The 24767-nt window shown below is 37.1% G+C and overlaps 1 protein-coding gene and 1 pseudogene across 3 annotated transcripts in view; both read right to left on the bottom strand.

The window, feature by feature from the left end:
* Positions 1-24767, bottom strand: part of LOC101109901 (zinc finger protein 607-like) — a 54100-nt gene that overhangs the window by 26245 nt on the left and 3088 nt on the right. Inside the window, exons 2-5 of one of the 3 annotated variants that reach the window (XM_042230906.1) lie at positions 22561-22643; positions 18568-18694; positions 17400-17498; positions 7424-8399 (exon numbers count right to left, since the gene is read on the bottom strand). In XM_042230906.1, the coding sequence (XP_042086840.1) occupies positions 7424-8399; positions 17400-17498; positions 18568-18694; positions 22561-22632 (1274 nt within the window). In that variant the 5' untranslated portion in view covers positions 22633-22643. Of the gene's footprint in view, positions 1-3708; positions 8400-17399; positions 17499-18567; positions 18695-22560; positions 22644-24767 lie in introns of those variants that run through there. The other 2 variants (XM_012190360.5, XM_060398560.1) reach the window with 2 other exon arrangements.
* Positions 1759-5007, bottom strand: LOC101109636 (nucleophosmin-like; annotated as a pseudogene).

Raw genomic sequence — 24767 nt, 5'->3', positions numbered from 1 at the left:
TGTGTGAGTCTGTTTCTGTACTCTACAGTTCCACTGATCTGTCTATCCTTGACCAAGGCCGCAGGGGAAATTCCAAGGCCACAATGGATAGTAAGAGTTGATGCCTGCTAGTACTCGTCCTCCAGTTTTGTTGTTGCTCTTATCCCTCCCCTCTTCCTCCTCCTGGTTCTTGAAATTTGTCTTAGTTATTCTTCCTCCTTTGCAACCCGAAGTATATTTTAGAATCAGCTTGTCCATTATACACACACAGAGCCTGATGGTATTTTGGGGTGAGTAGTATGCAATAAATATACAACTCAGATCGCAGAGAACTGAAATTATTTTAACAATTTCCCAATCTACAAAGTATATATTCTTTAATTTCTTTAAGTATTACTTCATCTCAATTTAGTTCGTAATTTTATGTGTGGAAGTTTTGCATGTCTTCTGTTAATTTATTACTAGGTATTTGATTTTAATACTTATAAACTGTAATTAAAAACAACATTTTAAAGTGTTTGTTGTTGGTACATATATACAATTTAAAAATATTGACATTACAGCCAGTACCCTTACTGATTTCATACATTCCCTCTAAGCTACCTGAAATCCTTTTAGATACCCTATGTACACATAATAAAATTTTAGTTTTTCCTTTCCAACCTTTAAGTCTTTTCTACTTGCCTTCTGCAATGGCTAAATTCTACAATACAATATTGAGTAGTAGTGGTGACCATGGATATCTTGTCTTTCTTTAAGTCTCGGAGGAAAGTTTTCAATATTTCAACATAAAAAATTTTTTTTTCTAGACAAAACTCTGGATCCCTTCTACTCTGAGGACATGACCTGAACAATCCTAACTTTTAAAAATGCATTGAAACTTATGGCTCAACCAAAAATTATGATCAACTTTTATATATTGTTCCATATGCATGGGAAAATAGGTGTGTATTCAGTCATTACTGGGTATGGTATTCTATATATGTGAAATTCATTCATCATGTTACTCAGATATTCATTGACTCTTTTGTCTACTTATTCTCTATGTGTGCATTAAGAGAGGTGCATTAAAGTCCTCCACTATAATTGCCAATTTTTCTATTTCTTTTTTTTTGTTATCATTTTTACTTCATATATTTTAAAGTTATGTTATTCGGTTTACACAAAATTTTAAATTGCTGCGTGTTTCTGATGAGTTCACCTTTTTATTCCTCTTTATCTCCGGTTATCTTTATTTTCTTAATTAGCTTTGAGTTAGTGCTTGCATAGCTTGTAGTAAAGGGTTAATACCTCAGCCTTGGTTTGCCCCAATCCTACACATTCTAAGAAGGGATTGATCTTGAGCAGTTTCTGGGAATAACTGGAATATCCCTTGGAATATCTTGCCTTAAAAGTTTTTTGTATGCCTGAGACCTCGTTTTATCAGTTTGACCAGTGTTATGAACCAGTGTTATGTGCCTCCCCAAAATTGATCTATTGAAATCCTAACCCTCAGGACCTTAAAATGTGACTGTATCTGGCGATAAGGTTTAAAAGAAGTAACTAAAATAAGGCTATTTGGGTGGGCCCTAATCCACTCTTATTAATACTAATGTCACTACAGCAAGATTAGGACATACAGAGAGACCACAGAGATGCGCACACACAGACAAAAGGCCACATGAGGACACAGTGAGAAGGCAGTCATCTGCAAGCCAAAGAGGCTGGCCTCAGAAGAAACCAAACTTGATGACATCTTGTCTCCAGAACTGTAAGAAGATAAATTAAAGCTATCAAGTCTGTGAATTTTTGTTGTTGTATTTTTCAAAAATACATATATCATAAATTTACCATCTTAACCATTTTTAAATATACATTTCAGTGACATTATATGTAGTCATAACTACCATTGAACCCTATAACTTCACTTTTTAACACTAAAACTTTATACTTATCAATCATAATCAGTAATTCCCCACTCTCCCCAGGCACTGGCAACCACCATTACAAGCTCAGTGATTTTTGACCAAGTACTTCACGTAAGTGGAATCATTCAATATGCGCCTTTTGTGACAATTTACTTCATTCACCAAAATATCCTCACAGTTCATCTTTGTTTGGCATATTACTGAATTTCCTTCTTTTAAAAGGCTGAGGAATATTCCATTGTATATATATACCACATTTAGCTTACAGACTCTTGGATTTCCTCTATGTTAGAGCTAATGTGAACAATGCTGGTATGAACAGTATATAACTAGCTCTTAAAAGACCCTGACCTCAATTATACCCACAGCTGGATCATACATACTTCTCTTTTTAACCTTTTGAGGAAACTACATACGTTTCCTACAATGGTTGTACCATTTTACATTCCCACCAGTAGTGCAGATAGGTTCCAATTTCTCTATATCCTTTCCAACACTGTTCTTTTTCTGTTTTTTTTTTTTTTTTCCCCAATGTAGTGATCTTAATAGATGTCAGATGGCACCTCACAGTAGTTTTGACTTGTATTTCCTTAATGATTAGTGATGTTAAGCATATTTTCATGTGCTTATTTGCCATGCATATATCTTCTTTGGAGAAATGTCTATTTAAGTTTTTTACCCATTTTTAAAAAATTGTTGTTGAGTTTTAGAAGCTTCTCTACATTCTGGATATAATTGCTTATCATATTTGCAAATATTTCCCCCCATTCTGTGGACTGCCTTTTTACTCTGTGGATAGTGTCTGTCTTTTCTTTATTCCTTCAGGTGACAATGATCTACACATTCTCATCTAATGAAAAAGATACACAGTTATAGAAAAGTAATTTCCAAAAATTACCTATTGAAAATGATACTCCATTAGTTTCAATGATATTGTTTGAATGGACACTGTCTTTTGATACAAATTTTTTTAAAAAATTTCATCAAGTCCAATTCTTTTGCTGTGTCTTTGATGTCATATCCAAGAAAACACTGCCAAATCCAATGTCATGAAGGATTTTTCCTGTTTCATTCTAAAGGTTCTAAGTCTTGTGTTTAGGTCCTCAGTCTATTTTGAGATAGTTGTTGTACATGACATTAGGTAAGGGTCCAGCTTCATTCTTTTCAGTGTAGACAACCAGTTTTCCCAGCTGTAGTTGTTGAAAAAGGGTACTTTCTTCATTGAATGGTCTTGGCAGCTTTGTCAAAATCATTTGACTATATATGTAAGGGTTTACTTATGGGCTCTCTATTCTATTCCACTTGTGGATATGTCTGTCTTTATGCAAATGCCGCCCTGTTTTGATTACTAAAGTTTCATAGTAAGTTTTGAAATCAGGAAATGTGAGTCCTCTAGATTTGTTCAAGATTATTTTGGCTACTAGAGGTCCTTTTGAGATTCCATTTGAATTTCAGGGTGGGTTTCTGTATTTCTGCAAAAAGCATCATTGGGGTTTTGATTGGGATTGCTTTGAATCTGTAGATTGCTTTGGGTAGCACTGGCATTTTAATAACATTGTCTTCTAATCTATGAACATGGGATGTTTCTTCATTTATTTATGTCTTCTGTAATTGATTTTGTAGCTTTCATTGTACTTTTACTTCCTTGGTTAATTTCACTATTTCATCCTTTTTGATGCTATTATAAATGGACTTGTTTTTGAAATTCCTTTTGTTGTTAATGTACAGAAATGCAACTGATTTCTACATGTTGACTTTGCATCCTGAAACTTTGCTGAGTTCATTTACCAAATCTAACAGATTTCTTTTGTAGTCTTAAGGGTTTTCTTTTTTTTATTAAAATACTGAGTTTATTTCACATGTATATTTGTCTCCCCAGCATTCCCACCTGTCTGACCACCACTACTACTATTCCTATCATAACATTCCATACATACTTAAAACCAAGCAAAGGGTGGAGTTCCATCTTTAAAAACTAAACAGGCATTTTGGACAACATATTCTTGGCAGTGGAACGTGGACAACATTTATCAGACACGGTAGGGAAAGTTCTCACTCTGCATTATAAAAAGGACAGCCAGATATCAACTGTTACAGAAATGAAATAAGACGGAAAATTTTTAACAAACTGTTTAAACTATTTTCTTAAAGAGACTTCCTCCACTGCCAGAGATCTTGAATAGCCTCCTGGTCAGTCATCCGGAAACAATTCTTCACATAATTGAAAAACTTGGCTTCCACTTTGGGAAGGGAACCACCTTTTTCTATACTTGCTTGCATTTTTGCTTTAATGTCTTCTACAGAGCTAGGTCCTTTTGGTGTTTTAGGTGTTTTTTCCTGTTTTTTGAAGGATTCTTGACCTTTTGATCCTGGTGTTGACGGTTTTGAGTCTTTTCCATTTTGGTTTGATTTTTGTGCGTTTTTGGCTGGAGTATCTCATACAGATTTCTTTACTGGAGCTTCTTCTTCAACTTCCTCATCAAAATCGTCATCATCATCATCTTCTTCATCATCACTGTCATCGTTATCATCATCTTCATCAGCAGCAAGCTTTACTTTTTTCTGGGGAACCTTGCTACCACATCCAGGGGCAGAACGCTTTCCAGATATACTTAGGAGTTTCACCTCCTCCTCCTCCTCTTCTTCTGACTCTGCATCTTCCTCCACAGCTACTAAGTGCTGTCCACTGATATGCACAGGCCCTGAACCACACTTCAACCGTAAGACCACAGGTGGTGTAATTTCAAAGCCCCCAAGAGAAACCGTTGGCTGTACAGACATTTTCAAAGTTGCCAGTGTTACTTTAATTGGACTGCCTTCATAATTCATCGCCTCTGTTTCAACAATGTGTAACTCATCCTTTGCTCCAGCCCCTAAACTGACCGTTCTTAAAGATAACTGGTGCTCATTTTCATCATTATCCACCTTGAAGTGATAATCTCTGTCAGCCTTTAGTTCACAACCGAAAAGATAGTTCTGGGGCCTCAAGGGGCTCATGTCCATGTCCATTGAATCCTCCATGGGTTGGCGGCATGCACTTATGTGGGAGAGAAGCCGGACGGAATTAGATGACTACTATTCAAACCAGCAGCGGCACAGGACGGAATCACACCAGGGAAAAAGCAAGGGTTTTCTACATATAATATCATGTCACCTATTAACAGAGATCGTTTTACTTTTTCCTCTCCAATTTGGATGCCTTTGTTTTTCTTGCATAATGATCTGCTGTGACCTTTCAGTGCTGTTTTGAATAGAAGTGGTATAAGCAGACATGCTTGTCTTGTTTCTTGATGTTAGATAAAAATCTTTTATCAAGTATTATGCTAAAAATTCTCCAAGTCAGGCTTCAGCAATATGTGAACCATGAACTTCCAGATGCTCAAGCTGGTTTTAGAAAAGGCAGAAGAACCAGAGATCAAATTGCCAACATCTGCTGGATCATTGAAAAAGCAAGAGAGTTCCAGAAAAACATCCACTTCTGCTTTATTGACTATGTCAAAGCCTTTGACTGTGTGAATCACAATAAACTGTGGAAAATTCTGAAAGAGATGGGAATTCCAGACCACCTGACCTGCTTCTTGAGAAACCTATATGCAGGCCAGGAAGCAACAGTTAGAAGTGGACATGGAACAACAGACTGGTTCCAAATAGGAAAAGAAGTACATCAAGGCTGTATATTGTCACCCTGCTTATTTAACTTATATGCAGAGTAGTACATCATGAGAAACGCTGGGCTGGAAGAAGTACAAGCTGGAATCAAGACTGACAGGAGAAATATCAATAACCTCAGATATGCATATGACACCACCCTTATGGCAGAAAGTGAAGAGGAACTTAAAAGCCTCTTGATGAAAGAGGAGAGTGAAAAAGTTGGTTTAAAGCTCAACATTCAGAAAACTAAGATCATGGCATCTGGCCCCATCACTTCATGGGAAATAGATGGAGAAACAGTGGAAACAGCGTCAGACTTTATTTTTCTAGGCTCCAAAATCACTGCAGATGGTAACTGTAGCCATGAAACTAAAAGACACTTACTCCTTGGAAGGAAAGTTATAACCAACCTAGATAGCAGATTCTAAAGCAGAGACATTATTTTGCCAACAAAGGTCTGTCTACTCAAGGCTACGGTTTTTCCAGTGGTCATGTATGGATGTGAGAGTTGGACTGTGAAGAAAGCCGAGCACCAAAGAACTAATGCTTTTGAACTGTGGTGTGGTGTTGGAGAAGACTCTTGAGAGTCCCTTGGACTGCAAGGAGATCCAACTAGTCCATTCTGAAGATCAGCCCTGGGATTTCTTTGGAAGGAATGATGCTAAAGCTGAAACTCCAGCACTTTGGCCACCTCATGTGAAGAGCTGACTCATTGGAAAAGACTCTGATGCTGGGAGGGATTGGGGGCAGGAGGAGAAGGGGACGACAGAGGATGAGATGGCTGGATGGTATCACCGACTTGATGGACATGAGTTTGGGTGAACTCCGGGAATTGGTGATGGACAGATGAACAGGGAGGCCTGGCGTGCTGTGATTCATGGGGTCGCAAAGAGTTGGACACGACTGAGCGACTGAACTGAACTGATGCTTCCTATTGGTCTTTCATATAGCTTTTACTATGTGGAGATAATTTCATATATACCTTTTGTTACAATGGAGATGATTTCCTTCTATTCCTATTTTGTTGAGTGTTTTTATTATAAAGGGGTGTTGAATTTTGTCAAATCCTTTTTTTGTATCAGTTGACATGATCATGTTTTTTCCCTTCATTTTGCTGATGTGCCATATTACATTGGTGAACTTTCACATGATGAACCATGCTTGCATTCTAGGAATAAATTCATTTGGTGATTGTGTATAATCCTTTTAATATGCTGCAGAATTCTGTTTGCTAGTACTTTGTTGAGGATTTTTGAATTATGAATAAATGATCATAAGAGACATTGTTCTGTAGTTTTCTTTACTGTAGTGGTTTTTTAGTAGTTTTGTTAACAGGGTTGTGCTGGTCTCACAGAATCAGTTAGGAAGTATTCCCTCCTCTTAAACTTTTTTGAAAAGTTTGAGAAAGACTGGTATTAGTTCTTGTTTAAATTCACCAGTGAAGCCACCAGGCCCAGGACTTTTCTTTGTTGGAAGGTTATTTTTCTTTTTTCCTTTTTTGGCCATGCTGTGTGGCTTGCTGGATCTTAATTCCCCAACCAGGGAACTGGAGGCACTTATCTGCTTTGCAACCTTGGCCAAAGAGCTTGGTCACTCAGTGAATAGTAACAAAAGGGAAATGCCATAAAAGACTTGTTAATATAAAGTACAATATAAATTCTCTAGAGGTGAACAGTATTTGGGTCATAACTGAAAAACATCAAACATTGCTTGAATTCCCAGGAGTTCCTAAATTATTTGATGCCTTATAAGAACTGAACCATATAAAATCCTTCTCACATTCTCTTCATTACAAGTTGTATAATTCCACTGTCTACTATACATATATCCCACAAAGTCTCTCTCCAGTGTGAATTCTGTGATGTACCTTAAGCATTGAACTAAGCCTAAAGGACTTCCCACATTTGTGGCATCTAAAGGGTTTCTCACCAGTATGAATACTCTGGTGTACTTTAAGGCTTGAACTGAGCCTAAAGCACTTCCCACATTTGTTACATTCAAAAGGTCTCTCACCACTGTGAATACTCTGATGTCGAGTAAGTCGTCCATACACACTAAAGGCCTTCCCACATGCCTCACATTCATACGGTTTCTCACCAGTATGAAATCTATGGTGTATAGTAAGTTGATGGCTACTCCTAAAAGCCTTCCCACACTCCTTACATTCATAGGGTTTCTTACCAGTATGAATTCTCTCATGTCTAACAAGATGTGAAGCATGACTAAAGGCCTTCCCACAGTCTTTACATTCATAGGGTTTTTCACCAGTATGAATCCTGTCATGTTGTATGAGGTTTGAGGCTTGACTAAAGGCCTTCCCACATTCCTTACATTCATACGGTTTCTCACCAGTATGAATTCTCTGATGTATTTTAAGTGTTCCAACATCACTAAAGGCTTTCCCACATTCCTTACATTCATAGGATTTCTCACCAGTATGAATTCTGGCATGTTGAGCAAGGTTGGAGGCACGACTAAAAGCCTTCCCACACTGTTCACATTCATAGGGTTTCTCACCAGTATGAATTCTCTTATGTACTTTAAAGTCTGTAAGACGACTAAAAGCCTTCCCACATTCCTCACATTCATACGGTTTCTCACCAGTATGAATTACTTGATGTACTTTTAAATCTGTAGAACGACTAAAGGCCTTCCCACATTCCTTACATTCATATGGTTTCTCACCAGTATGAATTACTTGATGTACTTTTAGGTCTGTATGACGACTAAAGGCCTTCCCACATTCCTTACATTCATATGGTTTCTCTCCATTATCAATTCTGTGAGGTAGAGTAAGAGATGAACGTTTTTTATAAATATATGCTTTTCCATTGCTGGTTATTTCATATCTTGAGTCCAAATCTAAAACAAATAAGAAAAAAGTTCCTTTGACCACAAAACAAAACATTTTCTAGAATTAAGAGAAAAACTGAAAATTTCACCCAGTAAAGATGGTTTAAAGAACTCTAAAATAGTTATAAAACTTGAAAATTTAAAAGGAGGGCTCAGAAAAAGTAAGTTTATGCAGTACAGTACTGGTAAATGTTTAACAACCAGCTCTACAAAGACACACACCTAACACATCCAGCCCTGATTTATAGTGTTTGCCAGTGTCTATGGTATAAACAGTCCCACCACAGGCAATTTCAAGCTATCAGTGTAATGTAACTGAAATTTGACTTAGGATGATATGCAAAATCTTTTCCCTAGAGAGGCAGTATCAGCCATCTCTAAATAGTATTTCCATCTAAAATATAAATATGTACACATATAAAATTTCAAAAAGCAATTATTTATACCTGATCAGTCTTCAATTACAATTCCCCTAAAAATATGCATTTCCACCACTGTGACACTTTCCCTCTGCGCATAGCCACATTGCTTTTTATTCTTCATATATATAATAATTAAGATACTGAGGGTCTTTGCTTAGTTACTCCTCCCCTGACACTTTATTATTTATCATCCTTATAGATGTTCAATCTCATTCATTCCTTCATAGCTTTTCCCAGGTCCTCTCGAGCTTTCCTTTTTAACCAAGGCCAACCATTCTGGTCAAGGCTTTACCCTGATGGTAAAGTATGTGCCTACCAATGCAGGAGACATGGATTCGATCCTTTATTTGGGAAGATCTTCTGGAGATGGAAATAGCAACCCATTCCAGTATTCTTGCCTGGGAAATCCCAGGGACAGAAGAGCCTGGCAGGCTACCGTAGATGAGGGTAACAAGAGTTGGACACAACTTAGCGACTAAACATCACATCATCATCATCAACCATTCTGGTCATCCCCAGAAAAGTTTGTCCATCAGTTCTCTGATATATACCAGGTATACATACAAGTCATGTAGTATTTTGAACATTTAGGGACTCTGGGCAAAAGAGGGAACTTGAATTATACAAAAGAGTCTAGAAGAGCACCAAGAATTATATGAAAAACAATCAGCAGTTGGAGGCTGAATGATAAAAGTCTCTGTGAAGTATCTTGATCAAAATACAAAGTGTTTAATGAGGAGGCTATGAGTTGAGGGCAAAAAATATTTTCTTGTAACTAGCGTACGGTGTGGTATGTGTATAAAAAATTGAAAGAATATTAACATGTTTCAAAATTGATAACAATGGTAATTAATAAATACTAGAAACCAAAAGCACTTTCATGTGGAAATGAAAATGCCTTCTTGAAAAATGCTAGATCACTACGGGAAGAAAAAACTAAAATAAAAGAATTCTAATAAGTGGACCACACAGAAAACAAACCCATATCTGAATCTTGGGCATTGTTTCACCAGGCAGAGAACTGAAAACCTAAAATAATATCTCTACAAAAAAGTGATTTGAAACTCGAAGCCTAATATGTAAAAAATAAACAACAAACAACAAAGTAGAGGGAGGAAGTAAAATAAAGATAAAAGTAGAACATAATGAGTTAGAAAACAGTAGCATTAATAAATAAAGAGATGGTGCTTTAAAAAAAATCATTGTAAGAAGTGTTACATAAATCAATTAAAAAAGACAATTAAAAACAAATAATAATATGAGGAAAACAAGAACCATCAGAGGAATTAAAAGAAACAGGAATTTATATAAACTGTAAGGTACAATTTGTATAAATTTACTACATGACTATTTTTGAAAGTATGGATTACTTTCTAGGAAAATTTATCAAAACTGACCACAGAAGAGAAAGCCTAAACCAATCAGATGCTACAGAAGAAACAAAAAAAAGAGCTGCCAGGAAAAAAAAAGTAATAAACATATTTTAACACCTGTATTGTAATTTCTCAATATCTAGATCTAAAAAAATGGATACAGCATAGCTGGACAAAGGGAAAATTTAGGCTCTTATGCCAAAAAGATAGGAAGAATTCAAAGGCTTAGAAAGTTTAACCTGGCCAAAAAATTTAAAAAATAGTGGCATAAAAATGATTATGACAGGTAAAAACCATGCAACAAAAAGCAATGAATCAGCAGTGATACAAGAGAAAAAAACTGTTTCTCATCATTAAATAACTCTAATTGAAGAAGTTCTAGTACCAGTATGGCAGCATGAAGTTCCTATGGCCTGCCCCCTTTCTGACTCATTTCAACAATTAACACTTGACAAAACACAAAAACTAACTACATTAAGGCTGTAAATAAATCAGGAGGGCTTTGGAAAGGAGTCAAGACTTTACAAAACAGCCGAGACTGAGCTGAGTTTCTTGCTTAACTCACTCTCATGTCCGTGTTTCAAGGACAGGTCCCAGCTATTGTGAGGTAAGCATGGGCTACAAAACTTCCAACAGAAAAGCCACAATATTTCTGGCTATAAGAACAATGAGAGGGAGCACTGCCAAACTAGAAAGCAAGGGGGGAATGCTGGGACAAAAATAGCCAGAAAAGGAGATTTCTTAATTTGGTATTTGGGTATGTGAAAGTGAAAGGCGCTCAGTTGTGTCCAACTTGTTGTGACCCCATGGACTATATACAGTGCATGGAATATACCCATGGAATGGGTAGCCTTTCCCTTCTCCAGGAGATCTTCCCAACCCAGGGATCGAACCTGGATCTCCTGCATTGCAGGCAGATTCTTTACCAACTGAGCTATCAGGGAAGCCCATTTGGGTATGGATCAGTACAACATTTACCCTTATCAACAATAACATGCGCATGAGGATATAAATCAGTGTGGCAACACTATACCTACAAACAATTTGAAAACCTCTCCATGAAGAAAATTACAAGCACAAGTGATTTCACTGGTGAACTGTTTCAAATACTTAGTGAAGAAGTACTACCAATTCTAAACAAACTCTTTCAGAAAATTGAGGAGTGAATCACTCTAGGTAGCTAGTTACTGTGATACCAAACAGGAGAAAAACACTGTCAGAAGTGAAAATTACACAGTATAAAATCTTGTAAACATATCTGTGTACATGCTTAGTCGATCAGTCATGTCCAACTCTGTGACCCTATGGACTGTAGCTTACTGGGCTCCTCTGTCCAGGGAATTACCCAGCAAGAATAATGGAGTGGGTTGCCATTTTCTTCTCCAGGGAATCTTCTCGATCAAAGGATAGAACCTGCTTGGCAGGTGGATTATCACTGAGCCATCTGGGAAGTCTTTGTAAACATATATGCAAATACTAAACACTATCTTAACAGAATTGATCAACATATAAAAAAGATACATTATGCCTGTCTTAGTCCATTTAGGCTACTGTAACAAAAAATACCCTGGGTAGCTCATAAACACAGAAATTTATTTCTCACAGTTCCAAAGGCTGAGAAGTCCAAGATCAAGGGACCAGTATGATCATATTCTGGGAAAGGCCTTCTTCCTAGTTCGTAGCCAGTACCCTCTCAATGCATTCTCATACAATGTGAGAGGTTTATGAATCTTTGTGGGAACTCTTAATAAGAACACTAATTCTACTCATGAGGGCTCTACCTTCATGCCCTAATCAAATCCCAAGGGCTTTTCCTCCAAATGCCATTATCTTTGGGAGTTAGGATTTCAATATGTGCATACTGGGGTATATAAACATTCAGACCATATCAATGATCAATCTCAGGAATACAAGACTGGTTTAATATTTGAAAATTCCATCAATATAATTAACTATAAAACCCATATGGATCATGTCTAAAAAAAATTTTTTTAAGCATTTAATAAAAGTCATATCTGTCCCTCATAAAAACTCACAGCAAGGACTTTCTTGGTGATCCAATGGTTAAGAATTTGCCTTCCAATGGAGGGGGTGTGGGTTCAACTCCTGGTCGGGAAGCTAAGATCCCACACGTATTGCAGCCAAAAAACCGTAACATAAATAACAGAAACAATACTGTAACAAATTCAATAAAGACTTTAAAAAATAGTTCATATTAAAGAAAATCTAAAAAACAATTACAGCAAACTAGAAAAAAAGAACTTATCCTAATAAAGATCATCTGCCAAAAACCCACAGCTAACATCATATCCAATGGTGAGATAATTATGCCTACCACATATGATCAGGAACAATAAAAAGTTATGCCCTCAGCACTTCTATCCAACACTGGACTAGAAGTTCCAGGCAGTGTAATAAGTCAAGAAAATAGGCAAAAGGCATGCAGGAGAAAAGCTAAGGCACAAAAATGTCATTAATCAAGATTACTTAATCATACATGTAGAAAGTCAAATGTAATTTACAAAACAGCTACTAGAAGATAATAACTAAGTTTAACAAGCCTGAAGCATATACAACCAATGTGTACAATAAATATGAGAGAACACTCAGGAATTCAAACTTTAAAAACTTTAGTATCAAAAATAGGATATCATGAGGAATATATCTCAAAAAAGATGTATAAGACATTTACTCCTTGGAAGGAAAGTTATGACCAACCTAGAGAGCAGATTCAAAAGCAGAGACGTTACTTTGCCAACAAAGGTCTGTCTAGTCAAGGCTATGGTTTTTCCAGTGGTCATGTATGGATGTGAGAGTTGGACTGTGAAGAAAGCTGAGCGCCGAAGAATTGATACTTTTGAACTGTGGTGTTGGAGAAGACTCTTGAGAGTCTCTTGGACTGCAAGGAGATCCAGCCAGTCCATTCTAAAGGAGATCGATCCTGGGTGTTCTTTGGAAGGACTGATGCTAAAGCTGAAACTCCAGTACTTTGGCCACCTCATGTGAAGAGTTGACTCATTGGAAAAGACTCTGATGCTGGGAGGGATTGGGCGCAGGAAGTGAAGAGGACAACAGAGGATGAGATGGCTGCATGGCATCACCGACTCGATGGATGTGAGGCTGAGTGAACTCCGGGAGCTGGTGATAGACGGGGAGGCCTGGCGTGCTGCAGTTCATGGGGTCGCAAAGAGTCGGACACAACTGAGCGACTGAACTGAACTGAAGACCTGTACACTATAAACTAAAAAATACAGCTGAGAAATATAAATAAATAAATAAATGGAGAGATATATCATGTTCATGGGATGTAAAACTTGGTATTATTAAGATGTCAATAATTATTGCTGAATTGATTTATAGATTTAATGTAATTTCATTAAAAAGTCCTAGCAGACATTTTTGTTGCCTATGATGAAACTGACAAGCTGATCCTAAAATTTATAAGGAAACGCAAAGGATCTAGAATAGTTAAACTTTGAAAAGACTGTAATGCAAGGACCAAATAATACTACTTAATTATAAGACTTATGAAGATACAGTAATCAGCAAGACACATCAAACTGACATATAACCAATGGAACAGATTATCAGAAATAGATTCATACATATGTGAAAATTTTACTTTCATCATTTCAAAGGCAATAGTGAAGAAAGAAATGATGCAAGAACAATTGGGATAGCCATATGCCGAAAAAGAAAAAAAGAATCCAGACTTTTATTTTAAAAAATGAAATAAAAAATGGATCACAGACCTGAACGTTAAAACTGTGTAACTTCCAGAAGAAAACAGGAAAAAAATGTGTGATCCTGGGCTAAGCAAAGAATTCTTAAGTTCAGTTGCTCAGTCATATCCGACTCTTTGTGATCCCATGGACTGCAGCATGCCAAGCCTGCCTGTCCATCACCAACTCCTGGAGTTTACTCAAACTCATGTACATTGAGTCGGTGATGCCATCCAACCATCTCATCCTCTGTTGTCCCCTTCTCCTCCCGCCTTCAATCTTTCCCAGCTTCAGGGTCTTTTCAAATGAGTCAGTTCTTTGCATCAGGTGGCCAAAGTATCAGAGTTTTAGCTTCAGCATCAGTCCTTCCAATGAATATTCAGGACCAATTTCCTTTAGATGGACTGGTTGGAATACCAGACCACCTGACCTCTTGAGAAATCTGTACACAGGTCTAGAAGCAACAGTTAGAACTGAACATGGAACAACAGACTGGTTCCAAATCAGGAAAGGAGTATGTCAAGGCTGTATATTGTCACCCTACTTATTTAACTTATATGCAGAGTACATCATGAGAAATGCTGGGCTGGATGAAGCACAAGCTGGAATCAAGACTGCTGGGAGAAATAACTATAACCTCAGATATTCAGATGACACCACCCTTATGGCAGAAAGTGAAGAAGAACTAAAGAACCTCTTGATGAAAGTGAAAGAGGAGAGTGAAAAGTTGGTTTAAAGCTCAACATTCAGAAAACTAAGATCATGACATCTGGTCCCATCACTTCATGGCAAATAGATTTGGAACCAGTGGAAACAGTGACAGACTTTATTTTTGGGGGCTTCAAAATCACTGCAGATGGTGACTGCTGCCATGAAATTTAAAGACGCTTGCTCCTTGGAAGAAAAGTTATGGCCAACCTAGACAGTATATTAAAAAGCAGAGACATTACTTTGCCAACAAAGGTCAGTCTAGTCAAAGCTATGGTTTTTCCAGTAGTCATGTATGGATGTGAGAGTTGGACTATAAAGAAAGCCTGAGTGCCAAAGAATTGATGCTTTTGAATTGTGGTATTGGAAAAGACTCTTAAGAGTCCCTTGGACAGCAAGAGAATTCTTAGATACATCAAAAGTCATGATTCATAAAGAATAAACAGGTAAACTCAATTTTGTGAAAGTTAAAAACTTCTGTTCTCTAAACATACTGCTACAAGAATGAAAGGAAAAATCACAATAAAAAAGAGAATATTAAGAAAGACTATATTTTAATGTAAAATATGAAAAGTGACTTAGAAGTTCAATAAGAAAACAGAGAAAAGATTTACTGCACCAAAGAAACAGTAAAGAAGATACTCAATATCATTAGCCATTACAGAGAATCAGATTTAAGCCACAAGAAAATGCCACTATATACTTATTTGAGAGGCCAAAATTAAAAAGACTGATCAGACCAATTGTTCACAAGATACGGAGGATCCACCCTTCTCTTAAGAGCTGGTGGAGATGTGAAATGGTATAAAAACTCTAAAAAAGTTTCTTACAAATTTAAATTTATAATCTTATTTATCTAAATTTAAAATCTTGGACTTCCTTGGTGATCCAGTGGTTAAGAATCCACCTGCCAAAGCAGGGGACACAGGTACAATCCCTGATCCAGGAAGATTCCACATGCCACCAGGCAACTAAGCCTGTGAGTCACAACTACTGAAACCCGTACCCCAGAGCCCATGCTCTGCAACAAGAGAAGCCACTACAATGAGAAGCCACACACTGCAACTAGAGAGTAGCCCCCACTTGCTGCAACTAGAGAAAGCCCTTGAGCCTCAACGAGGACCCAGCAATGGCCAAAAATAAATGAATTTTAAGTCTTACATATTTAATCATACATGTCCCATATAATCCAGGCATTCAACTGCTCAGTATTTATCCTAAAGAAACGAAAGCACATGTCCATTCAAAAACTTGTAAACAAATATCTACAGCATCTTAATTTGTCATTGCTAACACCCAAAAATGTCCATCAACAAATAATGAAGAAACAAACTGTGGTATAATCAAATACTTGTATAGTACTGAGTAATACACAGTAAAATACAAATAACAACATGATGAACTTCAACATAATTATGCTGACTAAAGGAAGATGAAAAACTTCACACTATCATGTTTATATAAAACTACAGAAAATGCAATCAACTCAATTGTGATAGAAAGTAGAAAGTAGATCAGTGCTTACCTAGGGAAGTCAGAAGGAGACAGAAAAGGAAGGATTATGAGGGGACACAGGAAATGTCAAGTTTTGAAAAAAAATTTTAATAGACTCAGATAAAACATTTGGCAAAATTGAACGCCCATTCATAGCAAAAACAAACAACAACAAAAAAGAAAGCAGCAAACTAGGAACAAAAGAAAACTACCTCAATTCAACAAAGGTCACAAATTTAAAAATCTTCCTCAAGATTCTCACTTTCTATGCCAAGATGAAGAACGCAATAGAGACCAGAAATAGACACACACACATATAACCCAACGGGGTGCCAGAGCAATCCAAAGGGGAAAGGAAATTCCTTTTTAAGAAATGGTGCTAGAATAACTGTATCCATAGGAAAACCATTAGTCCTGAACCCTACTCACACTGTAATAAAAAATTAATTCAAAATGAATACAGAACTAAATGTAAAAGCAAAACTTAAAAAAGGTCAAGAAAAAATAGGGACAAACTTTGCCACCTTGGGGCAGACAAAGATTTCTTTTATAGTATACCCCTCAAAAAATCATAAAAGAGGAATTTGATAAATTGGAATATATAAAAATTTTAAAACTCCTTTTAAGATATTAATAAAATAGGTAAGACAAATTGTGGGGAAAATATTTTTAATGTTCCAAAACAACTTCCTTCTGTTGCAAAATAAAGAACAGTTACCCCTCAAGTGTAAGAAAATAATGATTTCAAATGGGTAAAGATTTGAACAAATACTCCTAAAAATATGAATGATCAGTAAATGAAAGAAACTCAGGATTAGTCATCATGGTGTAAATTAAAACCACTAAGATACTACTACATACCAAGTATAGTATCTAGAATTTAAGGGTCTGACAAGATCAAGTGTTGAAAAGGATATGGAGTAAGTGGAATGGAGCAATGTAAACTTTCTAAGATTGTTAAACATGCAGTTACTGGGTTTCCCTGGTGGCTCAGTCGGTAAAGAATCAGCCTGCAATGCAGGAGACTCAGGTTTGATCCCTGGGTCAGGAAGATCCCCTGGAGAAGGATATGGTAACCCACTCCAGTAATCTTGGCTCAGAAATGCCATGGACAGAGGATCCTGGTGAGCTACAGTTCACGGGGTCGCAAAGAGTTGGACATGACTGAAGCAACTTAGCACACATCACTGAGAGGGGAGCTTTCAACTAATGTTTCAGGGATATGTTTACCAAGTACATACCGCCTGGGCTACCACTTACACAAATGACTTCTGCCTGACTGGCTCTTACCTGTACACCAACTTCTTGTTTCTTCTCTCACAACTATCCAGGGCTCTTTTCCTTGCTCCAGTAAGGTAATTACATTTGGCTTAGAAATGGAATGGCCTGCTTTAAAGAAAAAAGAATGCCACAGGATGGAGAAATAAATTGTGACTAGTCTAGATTAAAATTATAATTAAGATTATAAAAGATCATAATAATATCAACTATTTTAGAGAAGAATGAGGGAATTAAAGAACAAGAGATCAATTGGTAAGGTAAAGTTTTTGTTTTGCTGTGTTTAAAATTCAAACTCATATGTCTTCTAACTCTAGAGATCAAGCATAATGTGGTTAAAAAGATACTCTGAAGCCTGGAATCAATTCCTGCCTTTGGCATAACCTTGAACAATTCATTTAAACCCAATGCACCTCAGTATTCTCCTTTATAAAATGGGGATAACAGTACTGTTGGGGGAATTAAATCAGTTAATACTCAAGTTATTTTAATAAGTTAAATCACATAATGTACCTAGAATAATGATTACTGCACAGTAATCAAAATGTTAACTATTAACTTTATTCTTATGCTCTAGTATCACTAGAGGACACAAGAAAAGACAGCTATAAGATAATCATTCCATTTTGAATGTAATTTTCACCAATCATAACTTTCAACAGCAAATCAGATGAAGACTTTTGTTTTAGGAAATGAACTGCGTTTGGTACAATTTTAAATAAATCCCAATTATCCAACCCATTATCATACAAACTGTGGAGGCTCTGAGAGCAATTCAGGGCCCTGTGATAAGCTAATATCCCTAAAACTGTTTCAAATCATAAAATGAAGTATTAGAGCAATTTGGAACACAAATGAACAAAAAAACTTCAATCCTTTGACCATGTTGTACAATATATGCCACAAATTTCTAATTTAGCTGCTTGGTCATTATGGAAGAGATGCAAATACAAAAAGAGAACACATGGAGATATAAATATGATTGAAGGATAGAAAAGATTAAGGTATTTAATGGTGCTGCCATTTCTAACCTGACAAAGCTCAGCCACTTTTTGGGGAAGAGGAAAAACAAATTTAGTTAGTTTCTTGAAAGGCAGCCTGCAAATCACAGTGGAAAAAATACATAGCCTATAGAGCAGATTCTAAATTAACCTAAATTATTTGAGGTTGATGAACGTACCCAATGAGACCAAGTTACCATAGTTCTCCATCATCACATCCCGGTACAAGGTCTTCTGAACAGGGTCCAGGCATTCCCACTCCTGCTGAGAGAATCCTATGGCCACATCACTGAATGTCAACGATCCCTGAAACCATAAATACATGTGTCACTGAAGAAATTAAAGAAAATACATTGAAAGTAGAAGCAGAGGAATTGATGGACTTCTCTGCAGGAAAAGAGAAAATGAAAGCATGCAGACTGGCAATCTAGAATGTGGAAGGAGACTGAAGCACAATGTATATGTATTTTTTAAGAAGCCTGCTGACACAGGTCGAATGTCTTCCATACTCTGGATACTTCTAAATATCTGAACCATTTGGAAATGGACAAAATAATAATGTTTCCCTCCTAAATTAAAAAGCCTACACAAGAATAATGTTCAAATAGTATCTGCCTCAAAAATTCTCAATAAATATTTCTTCAAATTTTAGAAAACTGGGTAAAATTAAAGATTTCCTTCAAGCATTGTTGTTCAGTCACTCAGTCATGTCCAGCTCTTTGTGATCCCACGGACCGCAGCACGCCAGGCTTCTCTCTCCTTCACCATCTCCTGGACTTTGCTCAAAGTCATGTCCACTGAGTCAGTGATGCGATCCAACCATCTCATCCTCTGTCACCCCCTTCTCCTTCTGCCTTCAGTCTTTCCCAGCATCAGGGTCTTTTCCAGTGAATCAGCTCTTCGCATCAGGTAGCCAAAGTACTGGAGCTTCAGCTTCAGCATCATTCCTTCCAATTAATATTCGGGGTTGATTTCCTTTAGGATTGACAGGTTTGATCTCCTTGCAGTCCAAGGGACTCTCAAGAGTCTTCACCAGCACCACAGTTTGAAGGTTGTCAATTCTTTGTCACTCAGCCTTTTTTATTGTCCAGCTCTCACATTCACACATGACTACTGGAAAAACCATAGCTTTGATTAGATGGACATTTGTCAGCAAAGTAATGTCTCTGCTTTTTAATATGCTGTGTAAGTTTGTCATTGCTTTTCTTCCAAAGAACAAGTATCTTTTAATTTCATGACTGTTGTCACCATCTACAGTGATCCTGTAGCCCACAAAAATAAAGTCTGTTACTACTTCCATTGTTCCTCCATCTATTTGCCATGAAGTGATGGCACTGGATGCCACAATCTTTTTTTTTTTAATGCTGAGTTTTAAGCCAGCTTTTTCACTCTCCTCTTTCCCCTTCATCAAGAGGCTCTTTATTTCTTCTTCACTTTCTGCCATAAAGGTGGTGTCATCTGCATATCTGAAGTTACCGGTATTTCTTCTGGCAATCTTGATTCCATCTTGTGCTTCACCTAGCCTGGCATTTCTCATGATGTACTCTGTATATAAGTTAAGTAAGCAGGGTGACAATATACAGTCTTGTCATACTCCTTTCCCAATTTTGAAGCAGTCCATTGTTCCATGTCTAGTTCTAACTGTTATTGCTTCTTGACCTGAATACAGGTTTTGCAGGAGGCAGGTAAGGTGGTCTGGTATTTCCATCTCTTTAAAAATTTTGCACAGTTTATTGTGATCTATACAAAATCTTTCAGAGAAGGCAATGGCATCCCACTCCAGTACTCTTGCCTGGCAAATCCCATGGACGGAAGAGCCTGGTAGGCTGCAGTCCATGGGGTCACTAAGAGTCAGACACGACTGAGCAACTTCACTTTCACTTTTCACTTTCACACATTGGAGAAGGAAATGGCAATCCACTCCAGTGTTCTTGCCTGGAGAATACCAGGGACAGGGAAGCCTGGTGGGCTACCGTCTATGCGGTCACAGAGTCAGACACGACTGAAGTGACTTAGCAGCAGCAGCAGCATACAAAATCTTTAGCGTAGTCAATGAAGAAGTAGATGTTTTTCTAGATTCTCTAGCTTTTGCTATGATCCAATGGATGGCAATTTGATCTTTGGTTCCTCTGCATTTTCTAAATCCAGCCTGTATATCTGGAAGTTCTCGGTTCACATATCGTTGAAGCCTAGCTTGGAGGATTTTGAGCATTACTTTGTTAGCATGTGAAACGAGTGCAATTTTGCGGTAGTTTGAACATTCTCTGGCATTGCCCTTCTCTGGGATTGAAATGAAAACTGACCTTTTCCAGTCCTATGGCCACTGCTGAGTTTTCCAGATTTGCTGGCATATTGACTGCAGCACTTTAATAGCATCATCTTTTAGGATTTGAAATATGCATGAAGCACTTCATTATGTCAGATATTGCCATAAGCATTTTTGCTTTGTTCAAGAAATCCATGTATTATTTTGGTATACAACATTGTATTTTATAAGCAAATCAGATTTAATCATTTACACAATTAGATACACAACATTCGGAAAGTTTTCCACAATTCTAAGGTCCTCTTTTCACCAACTACATATAATGATATGCATTGTTGCTGTCATCTACCATTTCTCACTGAATGTTTTCCTTATTCTGAGTGGCAGGTAACTTTATTGATTACCAATAATCTCCATTTCCTGGAATTTATGTCCTCATGTAATCCTCTCCTTTTGAATGTGGGCTGAACCCAGTGAGAGAATTATTTCTGATAGAATAGAATAGAGAAAAGTGATGGAATGTCATGTTCAACGTTAGCTTTTAAAAAACTATGATTTCCACACTGCTTATTCTCTCTTGCAGTCTCACTGGCTCACTCTGTGGAAGCCAGCTACCATGTTGTGAGCTGCTCTAAGGAGAGGCCCATATAACAATAAACCAAGAACAGCTGCCAGTCAACAGCTACTGAGGAAGTGAGGCCCTCAATCCAACAGCCATGAGAACTGCATCAAGTCACAACCACACCAGTGAGCTTGGATGCAGATCCACTCAAAGTGGGGCTTTAAAATGACTGGAAACCTGACCAACACATTGATAACCCTATAATAGACCCAGAGCAGAAGGGTCAAGCTAAGCCACATCCAAATATTTGAATGACTGAAACTGTGAGATAAATGTTTGCTGCTTTAAGATACAGATTAATTAATTATGCAGTAAAAGATAACTCATTTGACTTAAATGATACTGAAGAAGGCTGGTCAATTATACAGATGTTACACAAACATAGCATGTCTCATTCAACAACAAAATAGCCTTAGTATTTATGTCTCATGGCTTTCCTAGCAAATCCATGACTGCCATCTTAAAAGCCCCAATCATAACCTAATCCACAGAAAGCAAGAATTTCATACCACATTAAGATTCAGGTCATTCAATGATAAATTCCACCGCCTCTACCTGGAAATCTCACATCTGTGGAAAACATCAAAGTCTTACCATGGATAGTTAAATGGAACCACTATCTCTATCTCCTAAAGGAAATCAGTCCTGAATATCCATTAGAAGGAGTGATGCTGAAGCTGAAACTCCAATACTTTTGCCACCTGATGTGAAGAACTGACTCATTTGAAAAGACCCTGAAGCTGGGAAAGATTAAAGACAGGAGAAGGGGCAACAGAGGATGAGATGGTTGGATGGCATCACCGACTTGATGGACATGAGTTTGAGCAGGCTCCAGGACTTGGTGATGGTGATGGACAGGGAGGTCTGGCATGCTGCAGTCCACAGGGTCGCAAAGAGTCGGACACAAGTGAGCGACTGAACTGAACTGTCTCTATTTCCAAACTACAAATCTGACCTGCACAGCATAAATCTTTACTTCAAAGAACTTTAAGCCCCATTATTCCATCACTGGCCTTAACTGAAAAATGGGCACTTAAAATATACTGAAGAATCTGGGAAATAATTATATGAATGCTAGTTTCGAATGGGCCAAACAGAGACAATGCTAAGTCATCTGACCTCATATTTCTCTGGAACAATAGTTAGGAAACAGGTTATTTATTTTTTAGGGAACAGGTTATTTGAGCAAACTTTCTCTTACGAAACTTCAGGAAAATTAACGACAATGCTTACATGACCTAAAAACACACACATATTTCAACAAGAAGAGAAATATTAACTTACCTGGGCCATGGTTTTAGACCTGTAAGAGCTGATCAGTCCTCTGGGCTTCTCTATCAGAAAAGCCGAGTCCATAAAACCCAGACCTGGGAGAAGAGAAAGACTTTCAGATGTGCTTTAGTTTCCACACTGGGCGTCAGTTAATATCACCATTTATGCTCTTCTATTCCAGATTCCTAATCACTTCCCATCACACACAACTTGGGTAAGTTAGGATTCTGGACAAATGCATTCCTCACTCATTTCCCAGAGGCCTCAGCTGCAGAGTCATTTCTGCACTGAAACCCAGACCCAGACACTTCAGTAGAAAATTTTCTGACCAATGTACCATTGTGATCAGATTGATATGAACCTGAGATTGGGCAGCTATGTCCTGCTCTAAGCAGATCTTCCTCTTTCCATTGTGAACTTCAAGACATAAAAAAGGCTATGTAATCCAAATTAAAACCTCTTTTGTGGCCTTGAAAGTGGTTGCAGTTGATCAAAATATTAGAGATGGACAAGAAATGTTCAGCATTCTAAGTCCAGCAGAGCTTATTAGTTAAATATATGACAGACCAACAATATGCTAGAATACAAAGTAGTCATTAAATGTTAAATTGGGAAGAATATTTAACGAAGTGGAAAATGTTTCATTTACATCAACAGAAAAGTCAATTTAACTAATATATTTCTATTTATAAAATATAGCAGCAATTAACCAATACAGAGAAAAGAATGACAGATAATCATAAAACAGAAGATAGAAATGTCCAGAAATTTGTATGTCTACATACTAAGAGCTCTTATATTTTTGGTTGTTTTGCATTGTTTGTTTTTGTGGGGATGTCTTTAGAAATGAATCACTGTATATTCAACTGTTTTTAGTCCATACATGAAACAATCAAATAAGACTACTGAAGACATAAAATACACCTTTGCCATGATCAGAATTTGACATGAGCAATCCCTATCTTTTTGCTTAGATCTTGTTTTTTTTTTAAAAGGTTACTTCATAATCATTGTAACAACTGACATAGGAATTTGAAAGATTTTTTTTAACTTAAGGTGAAGACTTCCCAAAAGTTCTTTGTTCTTTAAATTCACATTATTTTACTAAATGGCTTTTGTTACCTCTGGATCCTAATATCTCATTTTATACTTTTTTCTCAGTTATGTTGGAATTTTGGCTACAAAAAACTTGGGAACAGTCCCTGAGTAATCTCTTTTGTGAACTGATGACAGTCTCAATGCATCTTTATTTCAGATCTTTTTGACAAAAGAATTTTTGTTTCTGAACCAGTCAGTTTTGTCATGATACCCTCCAGAAAGCTGCTGTATTATTTTACCTATAATTTTGCTATACATCTCATACTAGAATGAAGTCTACAAGATAAAAATATCCACTTATATTGCTATACAGATCCCATGTGCTCAGTATTACTTGTTTATATTCTTACTGCCACTACAGTCACCCAGATGTCTCCTTTAGGCAGGTCACTTAACTCTCACCAGTGGCCTTTATCACATACTACCTTATAATTATCCCTATTCAGATTTATTCAGATTGTTTTTTTTTAATTATTATTAATTTATTTATTTGTTTTTGGCTGTGCTGAGTCTTCGCTGTGGCACTGGCTTTTCTCTAGTTGCAGCAAGCACGGGCTATTCTCTAGTTGTGATGTGCAGGCTTCTCATTGCAATGGCTTCTCTTGTTGTGGAGCCTGGGCTCTAGAGTGCACCGGCTTCAGTAGCTGTGGCTTGCGAAGCCCTAGAGCACAGGCTCAGTAGTTGTGGCATGTGGGCTTAGTTGCTCCGAGGCATGTGGGAATCTTCCTGGACCAGGGATTGAACCTATGTCTCTTGTATTGCCAGGTGGATTCTTAACCACTGAATCACCAGGGAAGCCCTATTCCTATTCAGATTTTAAATTCCTTCACAGATATAAGTACCCTGAAGGAAGCAATTATGTCTTTTTAGTAATTGCATTACCTCAAATATTATACTTTCCAGGTCTGGCATATTTTAAACAATTAAAAGAAGTATGATTTTTTTTTACTACAAAACACCACTTTTCAAAAAATTTTAAAGGAAATAACTATATAAATTTACAAAGTATATACACAAGGATGTTCATCAGAGAGTAATTTTTGATGGTCCACAATTAAAAACATGAAAATCTCACTGCAAGCAAACAGGTTAAATATATTATAGTCTGCTATATTGTGACG

Source organism: Ovis aries, chromosome 14 (assembly GCF_016772045.2).
Source record: "Ovis aries strain OAR_USU_Benz2616 breed Rambouillet chromosome 14, ARS-UI_Ramb_v3.0, whole genome shotgun sequence".
NCBI lineage: Eukaryota > Metazoa > Chordata > Mammalia > Artiodactyla > Bovidae > Ovis > Ovis aries.
This window is presented reverse-complemented; position numbering and strand designations above follow the sequence as displayed.